Source organism: Zosterops lateralis, assembly GCF_965231275.1.
Source record: "Zosterops lateralis genome assembly, chromosome: 3".
Taxonomy (NCBI): domain Eukaryota; kingdom Metazoa; phylum Chordata; class Aves; order Passeriformes; family Zosteropidae; genus Zosterops; species Zosterops lateralis.
In genome coordinates, this window is record NC_139764.1 from 52,355,112 (window position 1) to 52,378,452 (window position 23,341).

The 23,341-nt window shown below is 39.1% G+C and overlaps 2 protein-coding genes across 4 annotated transcripts in view; one reads left to right on the plus strand and one right to left on the minus strand.

Moving 5' to 3' along the window:
* The first annotated feature begins 1,194 nt into the window (after positions 1 to 1,194).
* DYNLT1 (dynein light chain Tctex-type 1) lies at positions 1,195 to 6,303 on the plus strand. The gene is made up of 5 exons (XM_083858187.1): positions 1,195 to 1,312; positions 4,047 to 4,088; positions 5,202 to 5,325; positions 5,526 to 5,603; positions 5,883 to 6,303. The coding sequence occupies exons 1-5, from the start codon at positions 1,286 to 1,288 to the stop codon at positions 5,951 to 5,953; spliced, it is 342 nt and encodes a 113-aa protein (XP_083714313.1). The 5' UTR covers positions 1,195 to 1,285; the 3' UTR covers positions 5,954 to 6,303.
* A 2,664-nt stretch (positions 6,304 to 8,967) lies between these two features.
* The window catches only part of TMEM181 (transmembrane protein 181), a 35,395-nt gene continuing 21,021 nt past the window's right edge, over positions 8,968 to 23,341 (minus strand). For all 3 annotated transcript variants that reach the window (XM_083856433.1, XM_083856432.1, XM_083856431.1), the window contains exons 7-17: positions 21,898 to 21,978; positions 20,863 to 20,962; positions 20,003 to 20,133; positions 19,274 to 19,365; positions 18,166 to 18,223; positions 17,412 to 17,514; positions 17,264 to 17,315; positions 16,588 to 16,670; positions 15,377 to 15,466; positions 13,734 to 13,800; positions 8,968 to 12,849 (exon numbers count right to left, since the gene is read on the minus strand). In XM_083856433.1, the coding sequence (XP_083712559.1) occupies positions 12,771 to 12,849; positions 13,734 to 13,800; positions 15,377 to 15,466; positions 16,588 to 16,670; positions 17,264 to 17,315; positions 17,412 to 17,514; positions 18,166 to 18,223; positions 19,274 to 19,365; positions 20,003 to 20,133; positions 20,863 to 20,962; positions 21,898 to 21,978 (936 nt within the window). In that variant the 3' untranslated portion in view covers positions 8,968 to 12,770. The remainder of the gene's footprint in view (positions 12,850 to 13,733; positions 13,801 to 15,376; positions 15,467 to 16,587; positions 16,671 to 17,263; positions 17,316 to 17,411; positions 17,515 to 18,165; positions 18,224 to 19,273; positions 19,366 to 20,002; positions 20,134 to 20,862; positions 20,963 to 21,897; positions 21,979 to 23,341) is intronic.

Genomic DNA, 23,341 nt, shown 5'->3' on the forward strand with positions numbered 1-23,341 from the left:
TGTCCTTTATTATTTATTTATCTATTTGTTTATTTATTTCATTAAAAAAAAAAAAAAAAAAAAAAAAACCACAAAAAAAAAAAAAAACAGCACCATACAAGAAATTGAGGTAAATTGTACCTAAACACCTCCCTACTCCACGTGTCTATGGAACAGCTACCCAGTGAGCTGGTCCTGCACTTGCACAGCTGGTTATTCCTGCCTCTGTATAGCCCTTTGCACTTGTCTCCAGTAAGTCTTTTTTTTCCACCCAGACTCTTTCTGCAGTTCATCCAGGCCCCTCTGAGCCCAAACAGCATCTTCCACCGCCTGGAGCAGCTCTCCAGGACTGGGAGCATCAGTGACTTGGGCAACCTGTAAACACTGCACACACAACATCCAGGAACAAGTGTGCCCTTTAATTTCATTCTCCTGGTTCTTACTATGGCTGCTAAAAATCAAGTCATCTGCTTAGAACTGTAAGAATTCAAATATTCTTCTGTGGGGGGCTAACCCTGTCTGGATGTCAGATGCCCACTAAAGCCACCCGGCTGGGCGGGGGCAAAGTATAAGGAAAAGAAGGAAAAGACAGAGGGAGCTTGTCTATGGTTTGTGGGGGTTTTGTGGGTTTTTTTGGGTTTTTTTGTTTTTTGTTTTTTGTTTGTTTGGTTGGGTTTTTTTTGTTTTGTTTTTTGTTTGTTTTTTTTTTGTTTGTTTGGGTTTTTTTTTTTTTGTCTTTTTTTTTTTTTGGTGGTTTTTTGGTGTTTTTTTTTAAATTTTTTGGGGGGAGGTTTTTGGGGTTTTTTTTGTTTGTTTGTTGTGTTTTTTTTTTTTTTCTTGTTGTTGTTGTTTGTTTTTTTGCTTTTGGTTTTGGGTTTTGGTTGTTTGGTTGGTTTTGTTTTGGTTTTTTTTTTTTTTTCAGTTTGTGACCTAGGCCTTCTTTTTAAGCTGTTTCCAGAAACCAGAAGCAGATCTCCTTCACTCCTTGAGGAGAAGAGGACCTCCCAGGGGAGGATCCCTCGGATGGCTGAACACGAATGCTAAGCTACCGGGACGAAAAGCAGAGCGGTGACAAGCGAACCCCCCCCCCCACCCCGGCTCTCTCAGCCATAGCCCTCGGGATGTTTGGCAGCAGCACGGCCGCCCCGCCGAGCGCCATCTCCCGCCCGCCTCCGGCCGCCGTCGCTGTGGCAACCGCGCCATCTTGGCGGGCGCCGGGCGGGGCCCAATCCAGCCCAGCCGGCGCGCAGGCGCAGTGCGGGCGGTGCGGGGCTGGGTGGCGGCGGGAGCGGCTCCGCCGGGGAAGATGGAGGAGTTCCAGACGGGAGAGGAGGTAACGGGACGGGGGACAGGGGCAGCGCAGCCTCCCGCCTGGCGTCTCCTGTCAGGGCCGGCGGAGGGTCTCGGGCGGTGTCCGTCCGCCTCGGGTCCCACCCCTCGGCGTCCCCCGCCGCCATCCCTGCCGCCCTCCCCCGGGGTGGGGCCGCGTGTCCCGGCACCGGCGGCGGGCGGGCCCGGCCTTTGTTCTGCCGCCCCGGAGCCGGCCCTGGTCCGGGTGTTCGCTGGGCTCCTCCGCTCTGCCTTCTACCCCTGCCGGTTCCTCGGGGACAAGGCGTGAGGGGTGTTTGGTCCCGGGCTGCCCCGCCGGAGGAGCCGGTGCCGCGGGGGGAGCGGGGCCGGTGCTCTTTGGGCCAGGGCAAAACCCGAGCGAGCTCTTTGTGTGCGGAAAGAGGAGTCCAGGCCTCGGGTCCGCGTGTTAGAGGAGCCCTGAGGGGGCGTCACACCCCGTTCCCGAGATACGGAGTCTCAAGGGAATAAACCAAGGGTCTCACTCTGTTACCGTGCCAAATGACCGCCTGATGTCCCCCCGGTAAGGAGCAGGGAGCAGCCAGTGCTGCTCTTGCAGAGGGACAGTGTCACCTGAGCTGTGACATGATTAAAGAGCCGCGATGTGACCAGGGTGACACAATAGCGAAGCAGCGAGAGAGGCGAGGGTGTGTCAGGCTTGTCCTGTTCTAAAAGGACCTGTCCTCATGTCAGGGCCTAGCCTGTGTTACAGTCACAGTGTTTGGGGTGTTTTTAAATACATCATTAACATACTCGAATATCATTCTTGCAGCTGTTTTCAAAAACGTGTTCAGAATTACTAAAGGCAATAGTGCTGCTCTGCAGTTTGCATGTGTTGCCTTGGAGCACCCCACCCTATTTAAACAAGGTGTTGGAAACATTGTCTGCATGCTTTGTGCCAGAGAGGTACTGCAGGGAAACTTTAAAGTAACCTATTTCCCCCGCTTTGTTATTAATACAAGAAAGTTTTTATGTCATATTAAAAGAAGACATAATAATAAAATGGATAGTGTTGTGTTATTTCATAGTTCAGTTACAGCACATATATCCTAAATCTGGATATCAGAAATTTATGTTCATTTTTGTCATTCCAAGAAAGGAAGAAGGTTGAAAAGTAACATCAGCCCTAGAAGTGATTTCTCAAATCTATTATTTCAGTACAAATTAGATATCGAAATACCTTTGACAACTTGGGTTGAATTTACATAATTTCACTTTGGTGTGAAACATGTTTGTACTCACTCAAAGGCATTTCTGAGCAAATCTTACAAAGAAGAAAACTGTATGTAGTTTATCATCTTGCTTGATAGCAGTCTTCATGTCTGCCATGCATATTCTTGGGAATAAGCTCTGTGGGAGAGAGTGTTTTTTGATAATTGTAGCCCTTACCTGGTTAAATACACTGGTGCACCTTAAATGTAAGCACCTGTAAAATACCAAGTACCATGAAAATAAGTGAGGCATGTTAAAATTAAATCCAAGTCAAGAAACTGAAAATAACAAGCAATTTGCCACAGCACGTTAAAGCTTTTAAAAATGTTGAATTTTTAAGCAAGTTGGTGGCTCTAGAGAGGTGTGGAAAAGGAATGCCCAGCTTGTCTCCCAGGATGTGCTGTTTCTTCTGTCGTGGAGAATGATCAACTTCTCTCATCTTTCTGAATGTCAGACGTCATTGAAGCTGGCTAGACTGTTCACCTCCTGACCAGAGGTGATGTTGAGATTCTCCTGAGCAGGTGTAACTGCATCCTGCCTGCACACAGGAATCACACTCCTGTTCATTTCTGTCAGCTGGGGAGGCTGACTGACCTCCCAGTGAAAACCCACTCAACATACACCTGCTTAGGTTCATTTTTACATTCTTACTCCATCTTTTGAAATTATCAGTTTGCCTTTAGGTGCCCTTCTTTTGTCCTGGTTTGTGGGGTGAGGCTGTGAGAGCCCAGCAGTGACAGGAGGGGTGTGAGTGGCTGTGCAGCGTGGGGTCCCCCTGTCACTGTTCCCTGGCCCAGCAGTGGGGCACCTTGTTCTAACCCCCTGACATGGGAGGCAGCAGGAGCAGAGGGAATAAGACAGGAAAACATTAACTACTAACCATACCACTAAATGGGTGGTAGTTTTAAGATTAGTTAAATGTTGGTGCCTTCACTGTTTTTATTCCATGTGCTTAATCTCTGTTCCCTGAAGGCTGAAGGTCCTGTGAGCTTCGTTTTCCCTTTGGTTTCCGAGGGGCAGCTTTCTTCTTACCCGGCTGAGATTGTCAAGACAGTTTTTCCTTCAGCTCTGAGCTGATACTTTGTCCACATGGGTGCCCTGGAGATGTGGGTTCCATTTCACTGCCAGCTGAGGTTATCTCCCTGAGCCCAGTGACTGTCATGTGCGGGCTTTATTGGGAATGGGGAATAGATGTGTTCACAAGTGCTGGACATGTTACTTTAAAATGCTTCCAAGTCTAAATTTGAAAGCTTTCTTGACTCAAAAGGCCAACCAATATTAGTTAATCTCTTACTTTTCATTACTTTTCTAAGAAGGTTAACTTGACTGGGCTGAAGGAGCTAGAGTACATATACATTGCAAATAAAGGCAGACTTGGTATCTTCCGACTTGCCAGAAGTCTGACAAGGATAATAAATTAAATTTCTAGTGCATGTTCTTAAAAGAGCTCACACATAATAAACAGAAGAATGTGCCTACTCATTATTTTAACTTCTTTTCCTTTGTAGGCTTCATTTCTTGTTGATGAAGTCAGCAGCATCATTAAAGAGGTAATTTAAACATTTTCACTTTGTTGGTGTGAAATTTCATATGTTGTATGCTGTGTTCTAAAAGGCATTCAGTTAAATGGGATAAATTATATGTAATAGATTTCTAGATAGTTTGCTGTCAAAGTACAGGTAACTTGATTTAATCAGTGTATCAGCAGAAATGATAACAAGCTTTAGCTGTGACATATATTACAAATCCAAGAGATATTTCAAGTAATTTCACACACTCCTCTCTGGTTGCAGTGCATCCCTATTAGAATTTGTAGGGGGATGTTTTATGTTAAGCACTGTAGAAATAGATTTTGTGTTTTAGTAAAATACAGGAGTTTTTTGTAGACTGCATATGTGTGTTACTGTGTTCTTTCAGGATGCCTTTCTCCAGAGTTCTTGTTTGTTTGGAATGATTGAACTATTCTTGTTGCTAAGAAACATGAATTTTCTGTCTAGAAAAATTCCAGCAGGATTTGGAATTCCTCTTGTAAGACAAGTGCAGTCATTTTGTTGTTGCAAAGTAACTGTTCTGGTCAAACTCTGTAAATTGAATACACATGCTTTAATACATGCTCCTGTCTCTTCTGAATTCAATTTTATAGTTATTTTTAAAATAATTTCTGTGATGAAAAAATGTGCCAATGAAAACCATGTAGGTTTAGCATACTTCTGTTTATGCCTTAAAGGGGAAACTATCCTCATCAGTAAAATGGATTATTTGGCTGGAGGCTTCTGCTCTGTTAGTAGCCAGCAACTACATGGGTCTTCTGTTTTAGTCTGGGCGTTTGTTTCCCAGAAATTATTCAGCTCAAAAATTGGAATTTCATCTCCATAGACGAATAGATGAACGAGCTACTGTATTACTGTGCCTTTTTTAATCCTCTTTTGGACATTACAAATAATCTAAATATCACAACAGAAGGTGGGCTCTATGATGATCTATGCAGATCATAGCTCAGACTCTGACCTGCATGTTTTTAATAATTGAAAACACTTCCAACAGGCAGTGTGGAGCAGCAGTATTTAGGAATTCCCTTTGGGTATGGGGTCCCTGTTGGAAAGGGCTCATGGGTGCCTTGCAGCTGACAGCAGTGCAGCTCCTTGACCTGTTTGTCCCCCCAGGCCATCGAGGGTGCCATCGGTGGCAATGCCTACCAGCACAGCAAAGTGAACCAGTGGACAACAAGCGTGGTGGAACAAACCCTGAGCCAGCTCACAAGGCTGGGGAAGCCCTTCAAGTACATTGGTGAGCTCAGCTTCCCCTTTTCTAGTGCACCACTAGGCAGGGGCTGGGGGAAGATTTTAGAGAGCCTTGTCTGTAAACTGCTCACAAGCATGCATGTTTGCTTGTGTGCGTGTATGTGTGTGCTAAGCTGAGCAAAAATGGAGCTAAATGTTAATTAATGTTAGTGAGAAATTAATCAAAGCTTCTCTACTGACTAACAGTGACCTGTGTGATTATGCAAAAGAATGGTGCTGGGCTACATACAGCAAGTTCTTGCTTCTGGGACAACTCCAGTGATGGTAAGGAAAACAACTCTTGGATTTTCCAACTAGCAGCTCAGTATGCCAGTCTCTTTAAGGCTAGGCCTCATACCTCTCCCCCCAGGTCTGTAGTTTTGGAGTAATAGCGTAGTGTTTGGTATTTTTTCCATCTGGCTGTGATGCTAACTGGGCTGTGTATGAAGTGTTGGGCTGTTGTGAAAGCTTCCTTCTTAAGATTCTTAAAGGAAACAAGTATAAAAATGCATGTAATCACTTTCACTTCCTTCTCTTTCTGAAACCCTCTTTTTGTATTTGCAGGAACCTGCACTGTGAGATGGGAGAATAAGACCATGTACTGTATTGTCAGTGCCTTTGGACTCGCACTATAATTGCCTTGAAATTGTTCATTCTTCTCTTTTCTATTCCAGCACTTGATTCCATCTCCACTCAAACTGTGAATACCTGAACAACTTGTTTTTAATGCATTTTTTAGTAACTTTTCTTCAAGGTAGAAATTTGAAAACGTGCTGTTACCTGTTTTATGTTTGTACCTAGTACCATACCAGTGTTTTCTATACTTTTTTATCACTTCAAAACTTCTCTTCAAGGTGCTAATACTGAAATCTGCTGCAGTGCAAACACTTTCTCTAGATTTCTTTTAGACCAATATAAATGAGACACTGACTTTCACACTTTGTACTTTTGGTTAGCATTAAATTATTGAAATTCATAACCATTGGTGTGATTCATTTAAACTTAAATCTTTCGTTATTGGGGGAGTTTGTTCAGTTCTCTTTAAGATAGTTGAGGTACATACTACAATGCAAAGCACTTTCATAATTCTGCCAAACTCACTACAAAGTTGCAAGAAAATGATTATGTTTATCAAAAAGTAACTTGGCTGCATTTTTGGGACCTGTTTAATTTTTTTGTATGGTATTTGGAGCATGGAACGATAACTGCCTTCATTGAACGAAGACAGATAAGGAATTTTTCACATTCTGGAAGTGCTCAGCAAGCTGTACCTGGGTCATCATTCACTTCTGCAGTGATTTGCATGTATTAAGTAGGTCTGGAACATAGCTTCAGTCCATGTTAATTTTGCTGATAGTGAGAGTGATGAGCTCTGGTAGCTCATGACACATGATTCTTTCTGAAAGGGGGAAAAACTGCCTTGAGGCAATATGACTAAACAATATGTGAGTAAGGCTCCTGCCTTCTAAAGTTGCAGAAGAATAACAAGTAAAACAAGTTTTCAGCATAGGCTTTGGTAATGTTTTTTCAGCTAATTAAAGAAATGGGAGCATACTATGAATTTCAGAAAACCTCTGCCAACAACTGTGCTGCTTCTGCAAGCAGTAGCTCACTGCTGATGAAGCTGAGAGAGTTATAAACCCATATGGGAGAGCATCCCTGGGCTGGAATCTGTCCAAGCAATCTCTGATTTGCTTCTGTGTAGTGATAGCTAGAGAGGCTGACCTGGAACAGAGGCTAGACAGAGTTAAAGGAATAAAGTAGGTATTTATTAAAAGCCTTGTCTAATGTGTTCAGCATCTGGTTCTTAGCTAGAGCTGTTTAAGAGAGATGATTGCTACTACAACACACTGATACCATGATCTGGAGAGGTTAATAGTGTAGGTTCAAATGACAGGAGAGCATTTGTTTGGCATAGTGTTATGTACTCTGTGCTAACTCTGCTCAGGGTAGTCAGACTGGAAAGCCCTGTGCTAGGCAAGGCTTTGACCCTCTTCCTCCCTATCCATATCTGCTGTCAGAAGAGCAAAACAGGAGTATGTATCAGCAGCTTTGGGCTTGGCATGTTTGAGGCTTCCAATAGAGCTGTAAGGCTTCTGTATTTCTGCTGGCAAGCCAGTTTCAAAACAGCTCTGTAAACACATCTTCATCACAAGCTGCTGCCATCTTTCACATGTCCCAGTGAGTGCTACAGGCTATAGAGAGTGTGTTTATACCTTAACCTGAGAAGCACATACTTTACATTGCTGTAAGAGAGATTTAGTATGGGTTCAGTCTTCAGTCAGAAATGACACACCTTTTTTGCTGTTTGTTGCTTCATGCATATGCTGAGCTGCAAAAAACAAACAAACAAACAAAACCAAACCAAAACAAAAAAACCCCAAAAACATAACAACCCAAACAAATGTTTGAGCTGCTTGTCAGTGTAAAGGCTGACAGGCATGGGAGGAGAAACCCCTGTTGCATTAAAACAGGAATTGTGCTACAGAAAGGTAGATACAGTTCTACAGATGGTTTTACATGTGAGCAATAACCAGTACTTCAGTATAAGTTTTAGGACTACAGAAAGGGGTTTAGAGGTTGTGGATTTTTAGGTGTTGGTTTCCCACCCCCATGATTAAAATAGTGCTTTTCTTTAAAATTGCACAACAACTACTGTTTTAGTGTTCTACAGTAACAGATTTTTAAATTTTCATTACCTTCAAACACTTCAGTTTTAAGCACCTTTTCCAGGGGATGATGGCCAACTCATCTCAGTGCCAAAGTAAAACATTTGGGTGATGAACTGGCAGTCCTGGCTCCTGGTAATTAATTGGCCTTAAAAATAATAAACTCAAACTGTGGATGGAGCATTCAAGGTAATCATACAGTCATTCTCTGCTGTCTCTTGCTTATTGCCTTGGCTCTTCATATGATTACAGCTACAGGAATGGGGGCATGGCAGCCCCAGTCTGCAGGGGAGGAGAAGGAAGGGGGAAGACATTCACTGCCACAGAGGAGTCTGACCTGTGAAAACTAAAATCTAAGGAAATGGCTCCAGGATTAGCTGCTCCTGCTAAACAAGCACCACCCTATCTGATACTACAGCCAGGAGTAAGCTGCATATCCATTTTTGCAGGGAAGTTTGTGGCCATTTTATTCAGCACATAGAGTTTTCCCTCAAGTTTATATAAGAAACAACATCGCCCCAAACAGCCAGTAATGTGCTGATTGCTTTCACCGTCTACCAGGTATGAGCAGACTTTTGGAAGACAGAATTGTAAGAAGTTGATGAATGACATCAGCATCTTCAACCATCTCTAAACCTGTTTTTTATTATTGGTATCAACATCCATCAGAATTCTCACTGCCAGCATGGGCACAGCAAGCTTTGCAAAGCCACTGTGAAGATATTTGAAAATGCCAGGTCCCTGGCTGGCGTATTTAGCAACCTGTCCTTCCACCTTCAAGTCTGGGCAAGATAATAAAACCCCCCAATAAACAATACAAAACATCTGTGATGACACAGCCTCTTGGATCCCATCCTTATGCAATTAACCAAGTTTAAATATGCATAAGAAAGTGCATGTAAACTGAAAATATGTGTAACTCATGAAAACAGTTTATGAGAAGGAAACTAAAATTGAGTAGAAGGAAAATAAACCCAGGATACAATATAAAGATATAAAACTTTATTATGAACATATTTAACAACGATTATGCACATAAAGTCTTCCAAGAAACTTCCTTGAAGTAAAAGACTCAGTTTTCCTTCATATTCCACATTAGCATGAAGTTTTACAACATAAATGGATAATTTCCTTTATTAGCACAACTTACAGATACACAGAATATTTAACGTCCTCATGCACACTTTCTCAAAGCAGCATTTAATTACAGCTTCTCATTAAACAGAGCATTTATCTTACACATTTTTATACCATTTTGGTACACAATTTTTTCCGTATTTTCGTTTTACATATTTACAAACTCTTAAAAAAAGTTTTACAGTAATGCAAAAATTATTACTGGCATAAGCAAAAGGAAATGGGTGGGGAAATTAGGTGACTATGGATAAAATGTTGTCATTTGGCTCAGAGAAAGACAACAGATCAAAGTCTTTCCTAGCTGGAACTGTTCTCCCCAATATTGGTACCACAGATCCAATGCACAAGCTGTTCCTCACTGGTGTTAAGCCTTAGGCTTCCTCTTTGCCACTCCTAGGAAAGTTTTCCACCAATTTCAACACCAACTGTATTTGTAAAGCAAATATTACAGAGTAATTGCTATGACTGGCTTGCACTCAATTATTGATTTCCTAGAAGTCCCTTGTAATCACTGTGTACAGGAAGTCTTGCAGTTATTAATGGATGACATCTCCTTTGGAGCCAGGCTCACTGTGTGCTGTGGGGCCGCCTTGTGTACATTTCTTGTTTTGTACAGTTGCAATAGTGATTGAAATAACTACTTTAGCAGTAATAAAAGGAAAGCCGACTAGTTTCCTAAACAGATTTCTTCTGTTTGACCCTTAGATTTCAATACTTTACTCAGAGATGAACTTATCCCACCTAATCCCCCAAACGGTTTACAATCTATACTGGAATATTCTTCAAATACTGTCTCTGCTCTTCAATCATGGAAATAAGAGGAGTCTTGCTAGCAAAACTAGTTCCTCATCTGCTTCATTGCTTTTGCCATCTTACTGTATATTGAATTTGATGCAACAGTGACTCAACCAAGCTACCCTAACACTGCAGCACTTCCAAAAGAGAAAGCTATTTTGCATGGCAAACATTGCTTAAATATAATCTCAGAAAATGACCAAAGAAATTTTCTCACTATTTTCATAGTGAGATACTTTAAGTACACGCTTCCCATTCTTAGCTTTTCTATTTCCACTTTGAATGTAGTGATGTAGTGAAGTTTATTCAAACAAAACCAGCAAGAGAAATGGGTTGAAAACAGCTTAGAAAAAATAATCTCCAAGTTAGACTAAAAATACGCTTTTTAGTTAATGAAATCCCAAGGCATGATGACACTATTTGAGAGTTAACTGTAACTACCCGTTCAGACTGTGATAAGAAACATTAGTGTACTTTGCACATTGGTCAAATCTTATCTCTTCATAACAACTTAGGAGAGAATTAAATAGTATCAGAGGAAAAATATTCAAGTATGTAAGAATCATATAAACTGTAAATACCAGTTTTTGAAAACCTACTTCATGTATCCACTGTTACTCCAATGGAACTTGAAAGGATTTGGCTAATGTAAACAATGCCACATTGGTTGCCAAGTCTGATTCTGCACCTTCAAATAAGGAGACTTATCTCAGGAATAGTAAAAATGAGAATGGACTCTACAATTTTAGGATACAGAGCATCTCCCATACCCTCCCAAAACAGTCTAAAAAGAAGTGCTGAAGGTACATTTTACTACAGTTTACTGGAAAGAAAACACCACTAATTTGAATTGCTTCTTTAGTGTTTCCCTGTATGTACTTCTGAAGTAATATTGATTAAGAAGTTAAAGGGAAAAACCTGCTCTTCCTCCCCAGCAATTTCCTTGCTTTAGCCATCCATCAGTGCTTTTGCTTCTGACGAAGAAATGATCCCTGGCACAAAAAGGTTTTCATTTCAGATACTCTCCAAAAATTTCACAGCTCTACATAATTTTAAAAAGTTTTCCCTCTCTCCCTCAGTCACACACACTGTCTCACAACACATCTTTAGCAGAGCACTGATTTAATCTGAACTATTCTATGACAGCAAGGGCACAACCACATGAAGCAGTTCCTTTGGTCCTCTAAGTGAGTTACTGCCTTGTGCAGCCTCCCTTTCATGATTCTGAACAGCCACCAGGAGGTTATTGCAGTGGGCACGGTCTAGAGCAGTTGTTGCATTAAAGCGCGACAAAAATCCTTTTTCCCCAGTATGATTCAGCAAGTCTAGCAGGACTTCATTGCACTATTCTGTTTAAATGATGAGCACAATTCCCTAGTGCAACCCAGCACCATATCGTAGCAGATTAAGAGTGCTTTTGAGAGTCTTCTAAAGCAGCAGGGCAGAGAAATTTTCTAAGAGTAAATCTCTGTTACAGGTATATTAAAAAAGCAGATACTTTTAGAAAGGTCAAGTATCTGAAACCAGAAGTAGTTACAAACAAACATCTTAAATAAAGAACCAAACAATGGTGGAGGAGAAAACCAACTTCTAAATAGAGAAGCAGCAGCATCGTACAAGGAATACTTAATTCTTGAATAACTTTGTTCCAGCACAGACTGGAATACAGATAATCACAAATTGTGCTAGTCAAAGTTCCCATCATACAGGTGGCAACTGGTATGACAGAGAAACTGAACTGTGCACAAAACATATTCACAAGCTGACTCTCAGGCACGTTCAATACATGAGCAAGCACAACTGTTCCTAGCATGTAGAGTAACTATTAATACAACTTAAGGGAAAAATGATGTAGGAAAAAACCCTCTAAAAATGAAATGTTTGGAAATTTGAAACTGTAATTCTTTAGAAAACTTTCATACTCTATTCTCTGCAAGTAACAATCTCCTCCAGCATACAAGACCAGTAAGAAGTGAGTACTGGCTTCCTTGTGAGATTTGTTGTTGCTGAAATATTTCCATTTGAAAGGGCTGTTTATAAAAACCAACACAGACACTTCTGCTGTGGCAGTAAAGCATGTAATGAAACATATATTATACAAATATTTTTGCACCACTGAGACTATTTTGGCTCACTACAAATTGCCTACTTGCCCGTATCTTGCACTTAAAAATCTGGTAAACTTACTGAAATGTATTTTTAAAATGGCCTTAAGTCTGTATCACTGATTCGAAGGAAGAATAGAAAACTTGTGTCTTCTTGCACTGATTCAAGAAAAACCCAACAAAACAAAAACCACCAAAAAACCCCCACTTCATTTCCTGCCTCCAACTCAAAAGGCTAAGGTAGAAAATTGAAAGGGAAATGAGGCACTTCATACTGTGGTGGACAGTATACAAAACAGCTAATGCAAAATGCAACAGATGAATGGCAGTATGCTGTACACCATCCTAAAGAGAAAAAAACCAAACCAAACCAAAACAAAACAAACAAAAACAACAAAAAAGCAACCAAAACCAAGCAGCAAGGGAGCAATTTGAAGCTCAGTATATAATCTGTAAGACTTTTAAAAGGAAATAGACAAAGATTTTAGTCCACAGACATTCTACTACCAGGCATTTTATAAGAGATGTAAAAATTTTGGTTTCTTCAGTTTTCACCACAAATAGTTCCAACATTTGTTTTCTCAGTTTTATCCTTGTAAACAGAAAGAGAAGCAGGATGTCCCTCCTGGGAGTTGGTGTTCAGATGACAGCAGACTGCAGGAAGCCAAAGAAGTTGTCCATCACGGAAAACTTCAGAACTGGCTGAACTCCAGATGAACAAGTCTATCTGCATTGAAACCAGTCAATCAATCACTGTCTGACTCTTCTTTATACTTGGCTCTAATAGCTTGGCCGTTCTGCAGGGGCATTTCTTCATAGTCACTCCTGTGAAACAGACATGTGCTGTAACTTCTGAACAGTGTTCAGATAGCAAGTTGCAAATAAACAGGAATGTTCTGAACTACATTGAGGCATCAAATTGTTACTTGGGTAAGAAGCTGGTATCTGTTTTTCCTCCTTGTGGGAGCTATGAACAACACATGATTTTTCTCCAGAAGATGATGCATAATAAAAGTTATTCTAGTGAAAGCGATTTTTCACACGGATTTGCAAGAAGCAAGCTGGCACTATCACTACTCATCTAACTAACCAAAGGCAAGCTATCCCAGCATGAACTTGTTCAGGTTGGTGCAGTGTTGGTCCCATTCTCACTTTCCAGCCACTTCAGTGTCTTTGGTAAGAGCTGAAAACATCATGGGTATATTTCAGTGTCCAGCACAGAGACACCTGACTGGGATGGCTTTCAAGTGCTACTATAATTTTCATATTATATATAATCGTGCAAGTCAAGGAAGTTTTGCTAGACTTGATTATTCTTCATTCAGTAAGTGCTGGAGACTTAAGAAGCACCACTCTCCTTCCCTGAAGCATTTACATGTGAGCTGACTCTGCTAATTCCATCTGACTCCTGCTGTCCTTCCCAGTGTAAAAAGGAAGCCCTTTCCCTTCACAGCTCTTACTGCCTTTGGCTCCATGAGCTACCAGCATCACACTTTCTTACCTGTTTGTATCAGTGCCATGGCAATCCCTTTTAGAAACCAAAAAAAGAGACAAAACACGCATTCTCATTGTATTTCTGTTTCAGAAAAGGCTAAATTTCTATTCTTTAGGCAGAAAATTTCCACTAACAAACCCTTAATTAATATTAAAAGAGTATTACAAAAATAACACACCAGAAGTAACTCTCCATGGGTATTTTATAATCTTACCCATAAATCACATCGTCATCTGAATCATTCAGCATAGAAAAAGCAGGATTGTCTTTCAACTGTGATTCTGGAAAACACAAGTAATTTAGTGTATTAAATATAGAAATGTGACTGTAGTGCTAACTCAACACTGTAGCAACAGACACAACTTCCAAGGCAGTCACAACCACAGTTCAACAAAACTATATCCAAACAGGAATTCTCTCCTTTAAATTCACTGCCCTTCAGACACATAATTATAGTGCTCTTAAGAGTTAAGGAGACAACATAATTATCTCATTTTTAGACAGATATTCTCCATGTTGTCTAACTTCATTTCCTCCCGTGTAATTTCCTGTGTTGTATTTTAACCTGCATATAAACTGATGATTCTCAATCAAAATTTCATATGCACAAACTTCTTGCTTATTTCTAAGCTAAAAACATAGTAGAACAAAGTTGGAATCCCTTGACTGCAAGTCAGTGATTATCCAGTTACTTCTATCCTTGAAAGAGATAAAGGACTTGTACCTTTATGGTGAGATGAAAAGTGAGAGAAACACATACTTTCCAATTACTATTTAAGCCAATTCCCTCTAGCTTGTTTTAAAGCCTTCATTTCTTGCATAATCTGTGCTACTTAGCTGCAGCTCATAGTTATATGCAAATAAAATTCAATCTAGCAATTTGCCATAGCATTTTTTTTCCTGGCAGCATTTTACCTTCTGCTGTCTACAAACATATATTTCTGCAACCCAGGAGAAGGCTTTCAGCTTTATCTGCATCCAGCCAATTCTTCTTCCATTCTGGATCAAAAATTAGCATTTTTCTGAAACAGTTCTATCCATCTCAAGTCTAAATGAGAGAAAGGATGAGCTCCGCTGTTTAGTGCCTGCCCTCAGCATACAAGATATAATTGGTCAGGCTGCTAGATAATCTATGCCTCCTTTCCCATGAAAGGCTGGGCCACATCATCTTTCCAAGTATCTTCCAACCTGGTCTCTTCTATGGTTTGTACCTTGAACAGAATGCTGAAAGCAGAGAGTGTACTCAGTAAAAATATTTATTTTAATGACCTTTATCTGTTAGTGAGGGAAATGCTTTATAATCATCGTGTAAGTCAGACTGTATCCTTCACACTGGAATGCAAAGCCAGAATTGCCACTGACTCAATCCTTTATCTCCCTTTACATGGGCCCTGTGCAGCCCTCCTCACAGCAAGTTCTCCAACATTCCTCCCATATTAGAGATCAGTTTCACTCCTACTTTTCCAACAGCATTTGGATTTCAGAGTCCTGTGTGCCAGCATGCCAGTGTATTAACTTTCCTTAGAACAAAGTACAAATGAAGTGATGCTGTTCCTTAAGGGCTGTCTGTGAGTCACTCCAAAGGTTGGTGCATTCCATGCAAGCATCATACTGACTGTAAACTTGATCTAAGTGCACAAGAATTCAAGCCCAGCTAAGCAGTTGATTACATTTTATGTGTTTCTTCATGTTGCCAATACTAATTTGCTCCAGAGTAGAGAGTGCAGCTTCTGCTTATGTTAACTCAAAGCAAACCGGAACAGTAATGAGACAACCAGAACACAAAGACATTGCACAGCATCTGCTAACCCAGCAGCTCTTGTCATCCCCGTCTGCCAGACAATGGCTCACACTTACCATACAGTGCATTCTTCGAGGGGGAATACACAAAGGCCAATGTGTAGAGATAAAAGTTCAATAACCCATAAAATGATAAGAATTCTGCTGGTACTAAATGTCAAGGATATTGCTCAATATAGTTCCATACGTATTAACTTTGGAAACAAGACCCAACCCATACACAGGCTGTTTCAATAGAAAGAATGTTTACCTTACTGAATTTGTGAGCATGAATGGCTAAACAAAATTGCATGTTTCAAATTTGATGACAACTAATGTACTCAGGCTATTTCAAGGTAAAACTCCCACTGAAAACAAAGCTTTAACACCAGTAACATTTGCTGAGGTACAATCTGCTCTTGAGCACTGGAGTGCATCAATCTGTCAATTGAACAGTTCTGCCTTGAATGCTGAAAGAAAGCAGAGTAAGCTGGGTGTTCAGGTGGCTTTGGCTTGGTTTATTTTTTAAAAAGTTCTTCCTTGGCACAGTGATGAAGAAGGAAGGAGAAAGGACTACGCGTGGATGGAACTCTGAAGATGGTTTCTTAGCATTGTTTTAGGTGAATACTAAAGGTTTTACATATTGTTTTCTCCTACCTCCCAACTCATATCTAAGCTAATCAGCAACCAGGGCAGCTGCAATCACACAAGCACTCTCAGAAATCAGAATATATTAGGATCTCATGGTTCAGGGCCAGGAACACAGGTCACAATCCTGTTGTCAATAGACATTAGAAACAGTCTCTCCCAAGCCACTTAAATTCTCTGTTGTGACCTGTATCACAACATAGACTTGGACCAACACTCAAATGCATTTTCAGTGACATCAAAACTATTAATTTCTCATATTTTAGTATGCCCCATGACAACTGGTAAGTATAGAGCAAACAACTGAGACAGCAAATACTGCCAAATTTGCTGTAATATCTCATTAAAATGAGTTAGATATGCACCAGGCATGCTTATTGAAGACTTCATTCCTCTTGGAGAGTATCACAAGCAGTTGTGATGCATGTGATGTGGACACACTAGACTGAGACTGTCTAGGTCATAACCTTTACAAAGAGCCATTACAAAATGCTGACAGGAAATCTCAAAGAAAACAGACTCAACTTCATGAGGCCACCTGGAAGTCAAAGGTCTCAGTCTTAAGTACATAATTTTAAAGCACCTTCTGCATGAAAACAGATTAACGTTCCTACTTGAGCAGTATCACAACACAAGGATATAGTTCTGATAATGAGTTGACAGCTCAGCAACAAAGTTGTCCTGTAGAACTTGTGCTCCAAAGCGTAGGTAGAGTATAACAATGCTGTGGAGAAAAAATAAAGCATATAGGTGTACTGTGTCCTTAGGCTGCAAAATTGAAACAGAAGGTTGACACAAGAGTATATGAAAGAATAATTATGTTATCATGCTGACCATTTATTTTAAGATATATTTGCTTTGCTAGTTCTAAATTAAGAATGATTCTTTTGTGATTAAAAGTTAGCACTCAGCTGAGAAAAGCAGAAATTCTCAGATTTCATCCACTACAGACAATCCAAGAGTCAACAGCTATTTGAAATAACAGCTTGGTGTAGGGAAAACAGATATTAACAGTAATGTAAGAAACTAACTGTAAACTTCTGCTTTGACTAAGTGAAGCCTACAAAGCTCCAGAAGAGCTCTGCCAAGTGAACTTCTAAATCTTGAGCACTGCCCATGGTAATCAACATAATGTAAAGTTAGTTCAAAAGCCTCAAGGAGGGTTAAAAAATGAAGAAAGGCTTGCCATCACAATAATATTAAAAGGCATTCTTCAGTTTCACTGACTAATTTATTAGCAACAAAACGTATTCAAAGCCCTGAAAAAAAGGTTAGAAAAATAAGGAGTACTGACAAAAGTACTTTGAAAAGCCTTACCTAATGACAAGCACTACAAAGGTTAATGCAGTCAAGAATTTTAACCTGAGATCTGAAAAAGATTGAGAAAAGTTGTTATCAGTGAATTTACACCTACATTTAGTAGAAGCAAGGCCATTTGGGAAGAATCAAAAGAAGTATTCCTTACCAACATAAGGCATGTTTCGAAGTTCTGAGCATGCCCTTACTATCAGGAACAAAAGGTAGAGAATGTATGTGGTTGCCACCACAAGGAAGAAAATTTTCATTCCCTATAAGGCAAGTGTTAGGTTTTATTATTTAATAAGGTTTCATCTATTCCTTCTTCTGTCAATAGAAATAATTAGTTCCCAAAAGCACAACATAGAATGGTCCATTTATGCAGGGAAAATAGGCTCATGAAACAAGGACAGTGATACATTCAGGGAGTTTTTTGGGGAATGTAAAGAAAGGATGCTTAATAGAAGCCAGGATTTTGTTAACCAAGTTCAGAGTTGGCTGAATATTAATAACTTTCTAAAAACACAGCTCTCAAGAAAAATACAAGGACCCATGTACATCAAATCTTCCTTTACAACCAGAAAGTCTGAACTTTACTAGGGTAAGGGACCTTAGTGGGAGTTAAGATGTACAAAACTGAATAACAGACTTAAATTTTTCTCTTTCAATCCCAACAAACTTGTGGTGTTTAGTCTCCAGATTTGCAAGACAATTTACTTTTCTCAATGGGACAGATCTCAATATGGTCTATGCATGATCTAAAGCAAAAACAAAAGCACTCTAGTCAGAGTAAGACTGTCTGGCCAGCATTTTCTGTTTTCTAAACTGTGTTATACATTTTTATAGAAGAACTAGCCCTGTATCTCCTTATATTGCCTAACTGCACCTGACAACTGGACAGCAAGAAGTCATTTCTGACTTACCTGGAAATTACCTGTGTCAACCCTGTATTGATATGTAGGGTCATGTACTTCATTCACACTAGAAAAAAAATCAAAATTAAAAAATGGTACGTGCACAATTCCAGACAAGGTTAAAAACACATGCCAACCAAGAAACCCACTCACAAAGAAAAGGTTTAAGGTTACTATACAGAGTTTATAACAAAAGGCTCTTGGCTACGTAAGTTGGTGCAATGCCATTAATTCCAATGGGGTCATGACAATTTACCATGTATAGCAAACTAAATTTGAAGAAATATAAATTATTTAAATTGGGATCATGTCTAATCTCCCCACTTGTTCTTTAGAAAATACATACCTTGTAAATTCCTACAAGCCTTCAGGACTCCTACAAGTCCTCAGGATTCAGTGTCTACATTTTATCCTTAAAAAACTGTGGCATGATGCCTTCCCTCATAGCAATTTTATTAATAGCATGAGCATTTCCTGCAACTGCACTGTGTTCAATAATGTACAATGGCAACGAGAAGGTTAGAAGGGATCTTCCTTCTAAGAGATGGAATAAGAGGCAAAACTTGAGACTAAAACAGTATAGAAACTACAAATGTTCTAAAATGGATGAAGTTTTCTGGGTGGGGAAAAGTGACACTTTTATGTTAACACAACAAATTGGAAAAAAGGGAGAACCTCTAAACCAAGCAAAAAAAAAAAAAGTTCTGAGTAAAGACAGCATAGCTTGTCTAAACCATGTCAGTACCACTTGTGCAGGTTTAAAGAAAATCTGGTCAAACTATGTCATAATTAGCTACAGAGAAACTGTTGCTTCAGCTACTAAAAGCTACTTGAGCCATAGCACTAGAGTGATTCTTGTAGGGATCCATAACATACTGACAAAGCAGTGAGTTCTAGATCACACTCAGATTTATGAAATTATTTACTACTAGGTTGTCCGTGGAAAACTGCTTTCAAATCAGTCACAATTTGCAGAATAGAAAGATGTAAGAATTTGAATTACATTCCTGTACCACAATCTGAGCATTTAGAAATAGATACCACTGAGTACACACCATCTTCTCACTCTTGGAACACTCTCAGCTCATACTTGTGCAATACATTTTAAATTACTTACGTTTGCCATATCCCCAGTGTAACAGAGGCCAGCCACAATAGTCCAACAATAAAGAATTTGGGCAGATAGAAGGTTAAGCACTTCCTTTCCCCCTGTTAAGAAAACAATAGTATAATGAAAGTGTGAACCCACACTTGAGATTTTATTCATTCTTGACAGAATAAAATAACTATCATCTTTGTTTCATTCAACATAAGATTCATCTTCTGTATTTTTATCCTGCACAAGTGACTAGAGAAGTCATTATATTGTATCAACATTTGTGTTAATAAGATGAAGTAGACTTGCAGCATCCTATTTATAAAATCCCATATATTTCAGTGATAATGCAAATACAGATACAGGCCCCAGAATTCCTATTTCTCTTATGCAGTATTTTAAAGTAGTCTAAAAAACCAATCAACTACCACATATGACACCAAAATCCTTCAAGCAAGAACAAAGCATAATGGCATCATAATTCTGATGGCGGTTCCATCTACTTCATTTAGGCTTGGCTGACTCAAAATAATTTACTTCACCATAAATCATTCTAACTCCAAAGCTTCAAATGTCACATTGTATTTTATGAAAAAAAAAAAAAAAAGAAAAAAGAAAAAAAGAAAAAAAAAAGAAAAAAAAAAAAGTCTGCTTTGCAAGAATTTGATTATTTGATTTAATTTTTGTCATCTTTTGAGAGAACTGAATGAGTCCTGTCTCCTAAGTAGAAGATATTGTTGCACCTCTTACCTGTACTCTTATACCATGGTAGACACAAAGCCAGAACAACAACAATGCACACAGAAAAAGTGACTGGAATAGATCATCCAGCATTCCAGGAAACCAGCTGTTCACCAGAAAAGAAAGAGGGAAAAATGGATCTGAAACAAAATAAGGAAAAAAAAAAAGTTAAACAGAAAGAAAAAAAACCTTTACTTTTCAATATGAAAAGTAAAACAATCTATCTTCAACAGAACAAAAACCCCTATATTTTTTCAAATTACACCAGTAAATGAAACTGAAGCTTGCTTTATTTTAAAGAAATTAACAAAGAAAATGGTGCCTCCAGCAACAATCCAATCTGCTGTAGAAATAATCTCAAATGGTTGTCAACATTTCCAGAAGATTTCAAGTTTTATTAGACTTTTTACTAAACCACTGTTAATGGTGACAACCTAAAAAATTATCATATAATGACTAAGATGCAATTATTCTTTTGCCACTGCTAGAAAGTGCTAGAATTTGCTGTGATTTACTGGACTGAAAGTAGCCTCCATTTTTAACTAAAGCATGAACATCTGAAAAATGAAGAAGTAAGACAGCAGACAAACAGAAATTGAAGGTTAAGTATGGCAGGCACCTATTCAAATCAGAGCCTTAAACAAGTAGTTGACATCCATGAGACTGAGAAGAACAAAATCCACCCACTCGTTATGCCCTTGAATTTGCTATACTTGGAAAGGGTTGGGGTTTTTTAAATTTAGCTTTCTGAAGCTTTATAAACAACTGGTTGTAAGTTCAAGGAGAAATTCCATTTTGCCTTCTCTGTCTTTTTTACTGCTTCTTTTTTTAAAAAAGGTGCCTTTCTAAAATTTCAAGGACGCAAGTACCATTGTAAAGTAGCAAGAGAGGAAGTAGGATGGACATCCATTTCTGTTCAATACCCCAGTCTCTCATGGAGAATTTCCGCAGGGAATGTGCAAACAGACACTATAAAAAACAACAATTTGTAAGGAAGGAATACAGCCTTCAATGGTTTAAACAGAGCTAAGACAGAGCACAGCACACTGCAAAAACTACTTCACAAGGCCTTTGCCACTGAGAACACTGTAAAACGGGAGCCAGGTCTCCTACTTTCTATTTCAAGTTTGCTTGCTGACCCCAATGCAAATTACTTAATTTCTCAAGCAAACTGAGAAGTAAACCAGCCAGTACATGAAAATCAACAGTGTGTGAAAAAAATGATGTTGCCTTGTTACTGGTCACACACTATCAACTACTTCCATTTGAACTCACTTTTTAAAAAAGCAGATGGCTTTTTTATTATTCACAATTACCTCAGCAACATCATCTGCGAGAAAAATGCTATGGAAGTGTGCAGTACTTTGGTGACTCTATTCTGAAAATTCAGGATTTCAAAACACTTATCTTCCAGGAGCCAAGACAGGTTAGAGAGGAGACATTTAAATCATGGCATAATTTAGGTTGTAAGGGGCCTCTGGAGGTCATCTGGCCCACCCTCCCATGCAAGGCAGAAATAACTTTAATGTTAGATCAAGGTCAAACAGCCCACACTCTGGCCATCCTATTCCTGAGCCTACCTACACTGCAAAAATATACTTTTCTTTAGCATCTCATCATAACCTCCTTTGTCTAAGCAAAATTTTTTTCTGCTTAATCCAAATCCAGAGTTTAGAAAAACAAGTTTTTCCATTTATCCTATTTTCTTAATGCCCCTTCAACACCAGTTGTAAAAACATAAAAGCAGCAACTACATTAAATATTTTAGAAACATTTTCACACCCATTCAGTGACATGCCAACTTTGCTGCCTGGGGTTAAATTCCAAAAACCCAGCATTACAGAGCAGCGTTATCAGCTGCCTATATAATAAACTCCAGAAAAGCTGCAAGAAAAAAATCTTACCGTGACCATAAAAGTAAGAACTACAAAGACAAATCGGAACCATATTTCCACTTGTGAAAAGGTTGGATTATAGGTCTTCCACTACAAGAAATGAGAAGAGCCCAATGAGCACTATTTGGATAGACTACATAATGACATCAATAATTAGCACTTTATTGCAGATACTGAAAAGTTGTGTGGCTTTTCAAAATTTAAAGGTATAACCAAATTCCACTACGGCACCATGGAAAAATAAATTTGTACTCACAAGACTATCTGATAAAAAGATAAGCAAAGCAGCCTAATAGCTTTGCTTCTCTTTTATCCTGCCACTTCATAACATACTCAGTGTGGTCATATGTTAAAGCACTCTCAGGACAAACAGGACAGTCTTCATCGATCTCAATTGTACTTTCAATCCAAGTTTGAATGCCAATAAATGAGTACATCCAGTGTGCTCTTCTGGACTACCAAGGTCAGATGTATAAATTGATTATGAAGAAGTCAGAAAGGTACAGAGGTACTTCCTGTAAGGAGTTTATTTTCTTAAAGCTTAATCACTTGTCTCAGAAGTTAAAAAGAGAAAATCATGTAAAGAAAGGATAAGTAGCTTACGAGGAACACAGAAATCTTTATATAGAGGGGGAAAGCCTTTCTTCTACTCTAATTATTAGAAGAGCATAAATATTAATTATAACATGTCAGTTTGCATAAACTCTGCTCTGTTGACAGTTTATCTAACACCTGGCATGCTTCTGAAGCCATTTTTGAAATATAAGCTCCCTGGCACAACATATGCTCTGCTCATCTGAACAAGAAGCTTTACCTTTCAATGTATTAAATCTCTCAACCTCTGTCTTGTCTTTTTAAACTGTAAATGTAGAATGAAAATTATATGTAGAGAAACCTATTATACAAAAGGCAATCCATTGATTTCAACTGAGATCACCATAAACAATTATTATAATGAAATAAATGTGACAATTTTAGTAGCTGCAGGAAAGTTTGGATTGGAGATTTTTTGGGATTGCATACAGGTCTGCCTTAAAGGCAGCCTGCAAAGCAAGATCAAAAACTGTACAACTATAAAGGCCCCAACACTTTGTTGTTTGAAATCTGGAACTAAATAAAGGGTTTGTGAGCCTAGGGTTTTTTTCCCCTTGGAGCTTATTTTTAGTTATATGCTTTATTCACTAGAGTATTTAAAATATTAATAAAGTTAACTTAGTATATTAAAAACATTTTTCCTTTATAGTAAGATTTTTGGTTGCTACCTGCTCTGACACACAGAATCCTATATACAGGTAAATATATCAGAATAAGCTGTATTATAAACTTGGTTTAGTTCCCTTTTCTCCCAATGCAAATGTTTCAAAATTTCTTTCTGGAGTCCATCAATACAGATGATAAAAGTGCTTTATAAGCAATCTTTAACATTATTAACTGAGACAGTTATTCCACTGGA

Bases quoted from the DNA above. Each gene is read 5' to 3' on its own strand.
- DYNLT1 (XM_083858187.1), top strand. From the start codon at position 1,286: ATGGAGGAGTTCCAGACGGGAGAGGAG. The intron at 1,313-4,046 runs GTAACGGGACGG...TTTCCTTTGTAG, and splicing joins AGTTCCAGACGGGAGAGGAG to GCTTCATTTCTTGTTGATGA. The intron at 5,604-5,882 runs GTAAGGAAAACA...TTGTATTTGCAG, and splicing joins CTGGGACAACTCCAGTGATG to GAACCTGCACTGTGAGATGG.